Below are 7,500 nucleotides of genomic sequence, written 5' to 3'. Positions count from 1 at the left end.
TTTTATTTCAGTTAACTAAAATGTTTTTTCACACCTAGTTTTCGTTTTTTAGTTAGTTTTCGTTAACTATAATAACCTTGATGCACACACACACTTTCTACCTATCATTCCTAAACCCTTGCCTGTCCTGCTCTCTGTCCGTTTGTGTGTGTGTGTGTGTGTGTGTGTGTGCGCGCGCGTGTGCCAGAACTCCTCGCTGCTGGCGGACGCCCGCGCCGCCCGCACCTACCGCGACGAGCTGGACGCCCTGAGGGAGAGGGCGGTCAGGGCCGACAAGCTGGAGAGCGAGGTGGGCCGCTACCGCGAGAAGCTGCACAGCATGGACTTCTACAAGGCCAAAGTGGAGGTAAACACCCCCGAAACAATAAACAACAATAAACAAACAACAGACGACACGACCGGAGGAACCACAACCGTGTTCATATGTCTTTTTTGACATATTCGCACGTTTCAACGTCTTTGAACGAACAGAACCTCGTCATCAATCGCCTTTCATGCTTAATTGCGAATTCTTAAATTGAAATCAAATCAAACTTGTGTTTATTGATATAAAACGCTTTACAGAGAGAAACGGGAGGAGGATGTACAGCTTGTACTGATCCCACCCCGGATTTTCCAGAGGGAAGCAAGAAACCACAAACAAGATATTCTGACAATCTAATGCCGGGCTCAGACTACAGGATTTTTGGGCCGATTTATCCCCGATTCAGCCCTCCCGACAATCGGAGGAGAAATCTGGTCTGGAACGTTGGTCGGTACCGATGTTCGGCCCGGATGATCTTGTAATGTGAGGGGTTTACAGATCCAATCTTATACCTCCTGATCAGCTCGCAGACCCATCAGGGGCCCAGAGAATATCAAACATGTTTGATATTTAAGATTATTACATCACTACCAGTGGTTCGTTGCTCCCTCGGGCACGATAATATCCTGTAGTGTGTGACGAGCCGTTATTTGCAAATCTTGTCGTGTGTGTGTTTGAGATTCACGAGAAGATCTGTTAAGATTCTCCTCGTATGCGTGATGCAACCTGATTTCGAAATCGGTTAGGATTTGAAACTTTTTTTTTTAAGGAGCTCAGAGAACAGACAGAAAATGTGTCACCATCATCATGGTCCTTTATCATAGTTGCTTTATTTTATTTAAATGGTAGTTAATGAGGGAACCGGAAGGAACAGGTTTTTAAGTATCCCGTGGTGTGAGCCCGGCGTCACGCGTGCGCGTCTCCGTCCCCCAGGAGCTGAAGGAGGACAACCAGGTGCTCCTGGAGACCAAGGCGCTGCTGGAGGAGCAGGTGGAGGGCTGGAGGGCGCGCTCGGACAAACTCCACCAGCTGGAGAAACGCAGCCTGCTGCTGGAGGCCCACGTCCACGACCTGGAACAGGTAGGGCTGACCGGACCGGACCTGACCGGACCGCACCGACGCCGCTAGCGAACGAGTCCGGGAGCGCACGCCGGATGAACGCGCCCGAGTAGAAATCCGGCTTTTCTGGTCGTGGGTCGTGATATGAGACTATTTGTATATTATTATCTAGACCAAAACTGGTGTGTTGCGAATGTTCTTTAATCTCAACTCCACTCCCTCTCTCTCTCTCTCTCCTCTCTCTTATTATGTTCTATCTTTCCTCTCCTCTCTCTCTCTCTTTTCATGTTCTACCTCTCCTATCTCTCTCTCTCTCTCTCTCTCTCCTCTCTCTTTTTATGTTCTATCTTTCCTCTCCTCTCTCTCTTTTCATGTTCTTCCTCTCCTCTCTCTCTCTCTCTCTCTCTTTTTATGTTCTATCTTTCCTCTCCTCTCTCTCTCTCTTCATGTTCTACCTCTCCTCTCTCTCTCTCTCTCTCCTCTCTCTTTTTATGTTCTATCTTTCCTCTCCTCTCTCTCTCTCTTTTCATGTTCTTCCTCTCCTCTCTCTCTCTCTCTCTTTTCATGTTCTATCTTTCCTCTCCTCTCTCTCTCTCTTTTCATGTTCTACCTCTCCTCTCTCTCCTCTCTCTCTCTCTTTTCATGTTCTACCTCTCCTCTCTCTCTCTCTCTCTCTCTCTCTCTCTCTCTCTTTTCATGTTCTACCTCTCCTCTCCCTCTCTCTCTCTCTCTTCATGTTCTACCTCTCCTCTCCTCTCTCTCTCTTTTCATGTTCTATCTTTCCTCTCCTCTCTCTCTCTCTCTCTCTCTCTTCATGTTCTACCTCTCCTCTCCCTCTCCCTCTCTCTTCATGTTCTACCTCTCCTCTCCCTCTCTCTCTCTTCATGTTCTACCTCTCCTCTCCCTCTCTCGTCAGGAGAAGGAGGTGCAGAGGAGGCGCATGGAGGAGCTGGAGGAGGAGAACCTGGCCCTGTGTCTGGCCCAGAGGAGGAGCATGGAGGAGTCCCAGCACCTGGGCTGGGAGCTGGAGCAGCTCTCCAAGACCCCCGACAACGCCGAGGGTGAGCGTCTGATCCGGTCTGAACCAGTTCAGAGAGCGTCTGATCCGGTCTGAACCAGTTCAGAGAGCTTCTGATCCGGTCTGAACCAGTTCTGAGAGCGTCTGAACCGGTCTGAACCGGTTCAGAGAGCGTCTGATCCGGTCTGAACCAGTTCAGAGAGCGTCTGACCCGGTTCAGAGAGCGTCTGATCCGGTCTGAACCGGTTCAGAGAGCGTCTGATCCGGTCTGACCCAGTTCAGAGAGCGTCTGATCCGGTCTGAACCAGTTCAGAGAGCGTCTGATCCGGTCTGAACCGGTTCAGAGAGCGTCTGATCCGGTCTGACCCGGTTCAGAGAGCGTCTGATCCGGTCTGAACCAGTTCTGAGAGCGTCTGAACCGGTCTGAACCAGTTCAGAGAGCGTCTGATCCGGTCTGAACCGGTTCAGAGAGCGTGTGATCCGGTCTGAACCAGTTCAGAGAGCGTCTGATCCGGTCTGACCCGGTTCAGAGAACGTCCGATCCAGTGTGGACCAGTCTGACCCAGTTCAGAGAGCGTGTGATCCGGTCTGAACCGGTTCAGAGAGCGTCTGATCCGGTCTGACCCGGTTCAGAGAACGTCTGATCCAGTGTGGACCAGTCTGACCCAGTTTAAAGAGCAGGCTATATATACTGTGGGTTATCCGATCACGGTCTTTGTTCGAATGAGTTCAAGAGCTCAAGAGATTTTCTTTTTGCCATATGCACCAAGTACATTGAAATTCTAGGCCATGCTCCTCTCCACAGCTGCTTATCAGTTCAGAATCCTGACTAAACAATATCATATAAATGTGAATAGTATAATATTAACCTAGACTTAAAAGTAAAGCCTATATAAATATGTATGTTCTACAGTTGAATAATATAATGTTAACCTGGAGTGTAAGTAGCCTATTATAATATGGGTATAATGGAATGTAGACAGACAGTGAAGTTTGCTCATTCATGCGGCGAGTTTTTCATTCATTCCTCCGGTCGTTCATCTGTGTGTGTGTGTGTGTGTGTGTGTGTGTGTGTGTGTGTGTGTGTGTTTGTGTGTGTGTGCGCGCAGGTCAGACGTCCCTGGGAGAGGAGGTGAACGAGCGCACCAGCAGTCATCTGCTGAGGCTGGAGAGAGAGAACCAGGGTCTCCTCCGGACCATCGAGGAGATCGGCCAGCGACTGCATCGCGACCAGGACGCCGGCGACGCCCACAAGACCGCCCCCGCGTTCGACGAGCCCCCGTCGGTGGGCAAAGACGCGCGCGACGCGGACGCCCGGGACGAGGCGGACCAGAAGGACCGCGGACGCGCTCCGGAGGGAGGGGCCGGCCGCCGGGACGAGGGGGCGGACCTCCAGGGGCAGGAGAAGGGCCAGCTGGAGGAGGAAGGCGACCTGAAAGACTTGACCCCCGACCCGGAAGCGCTAGACAAAGGCTCTCCCCCCTCTCGCCCCAACGGCGACGGCCCTCTCCGGCGCCGCCGAGCCGCCCGGTTGCCCCGCTCCGCCGAGCGCGCCGAGCGCCTGGAGGTCAGGTGCCGGGCCCTGGACACCGAGAACCAGCGCCTGCAGGCCGCCCTGGACAACACCGGTGGGTTGAGATGACCGCGAGCTGTCGCTCTCTCACTGACTACACTGTGCACCTGTAATAGTGTGGAGTGAGAGTAACTACATTACATTACATTATATTACATTATATTACATTATAATACATTACATTACAGTCATTTAGCTGATGCTTTTATCCAAAGCGACTAACAATATTTGCATTTAACGTAGGAAAAGCTAATGTACTACTTGCCAGGACTCACAAGTGCATCTCCTTTCTAAAACAAGTGACTAAGAGCATAATCTAGTGCTGAAGGCAAAGTGCAAGAATAGCAAACTAAAAATACAATAGGTGTTTAAGAGGGAGGATCCGTTTGCGTGCGGAATATCTTTATCTCCCGCGAAGAAATCGCCGAAACTTAACGTCGGTCCGTTCCCCCCCCCCCCCCGACCCGACCAGGCCGCAAGCTCCAGCGCGTGGAGGCGGAGTCACGGGAGCTGGACGCAGAGAACCAGGCGCTGCAGGCGGGCCTGGAGGAGCTGAGGATCGCCGCGCGGCGCCTGGAGCAGCTGGAGCGTGAGAGGCGGAGCCTGGAGCAGGAGGCGGCGGCTCTGGAGAGGGACACGCGGAGGCTGGAGAAGGAGAACCGCCGGCTCAAGCAGCAGGTCGGTCCGCTCGGGGGTCAGAGTTCAAATGGTCAGCAAAGGTCAGATGTTTCGGTCGCGCTCGATTACAGTAGATGAACGTCGATACAACTAGAGATGTAACGGTATGAAAATGTCATATCACGATTATAGTGAGCAAAATTATCACGGTTATCAGTATTATCGCGGTATTATAAAATATGCTGAACATTTTTAAAAACTACTGATACACACACTGGAATAATTTCTCTTGAGTTTTATATTGAAAAGCACAATAAAATTAGCAGCATTGTGCACTTTTTGTTTGCATAAACACTAAAATAATGCGTCTTGGGTGGAGGGGTTTTCGGTTCGAATCCCAGGCGGAGCGGTGGATTCTGGGAGGCCGAGCCGTCCTCGTGTCCCTCACCCATTGTGCTTTTTAGCAAGGCACTGAAACCAAAAGCTAGCTCGTGGGGCAACGCTGTCTTACCCAGCATGTGTGTGTGTGTGTGTGTGTGTGTGTGTTGTCCTCATTGTGTGAGAGCATATTTCTCCCCTTTTTAGCCGATTCTGCATTTTCTTCCGCATTTTTACCGTCATGTCCTCTCGTCTCTTCCGCCCCCCAGGCGGAGATCCAGGACGCCACCCTGGACGGGGCCCACGGGCGCGTGGCCAGCCTGGAGAGGGACGCCCGCACCCTGGGGAAGGAGCTGGAGGGCCTCAGGGAGACGGCGGAGAGGGTGAAGGGCCTGGAGAGAGACAACCGCGAGCTGGCCAAGCAGGCCGCCATCGACCAGAGGACCCTGGCCACGCTCAGAGAGGTCCGCGGTTCATTAAAGGGATAGTCCGCCCAAATAACAATCCGATTCTGAGATCAGCTGTGTTTGAGTTTGAGTTTATTTAATTCACAATCGCAACTGAAAAAGATTGCAGAATTGACAAAAGTAGCTAATCTAAAAGGATACACATATTAAAAGACTAAATAAATAAATAAATACAATTAAATAAAAACTGACATTACACATTATCACAAGAAATGACCACCCAGACATAAAACGCAAAAAACATGTCACAGTATACACACAGAGATCTATACACACAGACTCACACATCACACACAGGACAAAACCAGGGGACGATTATATAGACTTATTATATATATATATATATATATAAGTCTGACAGCTGTGGGCAGAGTTGATGTCCTCAGACGTTTCAGTCCGGCAAGGAAAGCCGTGTCACAGGAGAGGTTTGAGAAGTACGGTTCAAAGGGAGGAACCGGGATGGCCGGTGTTTTGGTGTTCCAGGTCACTCTGCGTAAAGGTTTTCTCCAGATTAAATGTTTTGCCCGAGGAGCTTTGGCGGTGTGCTGGGAGAGTATTGATAGAGCCACAGCCACTACGTACGTCGTTGACAACTGCGCTTTTTGCTTGTCGCCAGTAACCTCAGAAGCGGCAACAGATGTGTGTGTGTGTGTGTGTGTGTCTGTGTGTGTGTGTGTGTGTGTGGTAGGAGTTGGTGAGCGAGAAGCTGAAGAACCAGCAGAGGGAGAACGAGCTGGAGAGGCAGGCCCACGAGCTGGAGATGAGGGTCCTCAACCAGGAGTCCCCCCAGAGTGACGAGGAGACCCCAGAGAACAGGTGTGGGGGTACAGCTTAGGACCCTCCTCAAAAAAGGGGTACACCCTCAACGGGGGTTGTGGTTATGAGATGTCACAGGAATACCGAGTCACATAGCCGAAACAGAATTAAGACAGCAACCAGGTTGTATGTTTCTAGAGGAACAATCACGCTAAACATGACTAACTACTGAAATACTGAACATGAATGTCGAACATTAAGGACTAAACGCTCTTTTCCAACCCCCCCCACCCCCCCCACCCCACCCCAGCAGGTTCAAGATGCTGGAGTCGGAGCTGGAGTCGTCTCTGAAGAGGTCCCTGCAGATCAAGGAAGACAAGATGGCCGCCCTCGAGGCTCGTCTGCAGGAGTCCGCCACCCTCAACCAGCAGCTGCGGCAGGAACTCAAAACCGTGAGCCGCCTTCAGATGAGAGCGCCGGAAGCCTACACTGCTCTGCTGCCGGGTCAAATGGGGTCAAATTAAAGCCGCGACCCTTCACAGCCTCTGACATGTACTCTAAACAGCTCGTTATTATGCAACTTTATGTTCAAAAACATAGAATGGAATGTTCTTTTCAACATTCTGAAAACCATTTTGGAGATAGAAGATTTTCAACCCGACAGCAGCGATTGGCTTTTAGCATTAGAGTCCCCCGTGGAACCAAAAATGGACGTTTTATTGATGTGATCGAGCACAGCCGAAACATTTGACCTTTGACCCCCCCACCCACCCCAGGTGAGGCTGAACTACGAGGCCCTGCAGCAGAGGGAGGAGGAGGAGCGTGCGTCCGCCGGCCCCGCCCCCCAGCGCGAGAGCGACGGGGCGGCCGGCCAATGGCGGCGCGAGAGCCAGGAGGCCACCCGCGAGCTGCTGCGCGTCAAGGACCGCCTGATCGAGGTGGAGAGGAACGTAAGTTCGCCCGGACGGCGTTCAGTCGACCGCCCGTTAACGTCGACCGCTCGTGAACAGTCTGTCGTCTGTCCCTTCCCCCAGAATGCCACGCTGCAGGCGGAGCGCCAGGCGCTGCAGGGGCAGCTGAGGCAGCTGGGGGCGCAGTCGGACGGGCTGCAGGCGCAGATCCTGGCCCTCCAGAGGCAGACGGCCTCGCTGCAGGAGAGCAACACGGCCCTGCAGACGCACAACGCCAACCTGCAGGTCTGCTTCGTCGGCATTTCTCCAGCGGGCTCCGCCTCTTAAAGGGACGGCGCACGTTTCAGTAGAAGCGCCGGTTGTAGCCAGTCAACTATTTTACTGTGTGAATGAAAATTCAGGTTCTTGGGGGGGTT

General features: G+C 52.1%; 1 protein-coding gene across 1 annotated transcript in view; it reads left to right on the top strand.

Annotated features, from left to right (window-relative positions):
* The window catches only part of LOC311311696 (girdin-like), a gene marked incomplete at both ends in the record, with an annotated part of 34,136 nt that overhangs the window by 11,419 nt on the left and 15,217 nt on the right, over positions 1 to 7,500 (top strand). Inside the window, 10 exons of the mRNA XM_084441450.1 lie at positions 188 to 346; positions 1,238 to 1,384; positions 2,280 to 2,424; positions 3,491 to 4,009; positions 4,427 to 4,632; positions 5,220 to 5,414; positions 6,106 to 6,233; positions 6,484 to 6,625; positions 6,950 to 7,123; positions 7,208 to 7,369. Of these exons, the coding sequence (XP_084297576.1) occupies positions 188 to 346; positions 1,238 to 1,384; positions 2,280 to 2,424; positions 3,491 to 4,009; positions 4,427 to 4,632; positions 5,220 to 5,414; positions 6,106 to 6,233; positions 6,484 to 6,625; positions 6,950 to 7,123; positions 7,208 to 7,369 (1,977 nt within the window). The remainder of the gene's footprint in view (positions 1 to 187; positions 347 to 1,237; positions 1,385 to 2,279; positions 2,425 to 3,490; positions 4,010 to 4,426; positions 4,633 to 5,219; positions 5,415 to 6,105; positions 6,234 to 6,483; positions 6,626 to 6,949; positions 7,124 to 7,207; positions 7,370 to 7,500) is intronic.

This window comes from Borostomias antarcticus, assembly GCF_949987555.1.
Source record: "Borostomias antarcticus genome assembly, chromosome: 7".
Taxonomy (NCBI): Eukaryota; Metazoa; Chordata; class Actinopteri; order Stomiiformes; family Stomiidae; genus Borostomias; species Borostomias antarcticus.
This window is presented reverse-complemented; position numbering and strand designations above follow the sequence as displayed.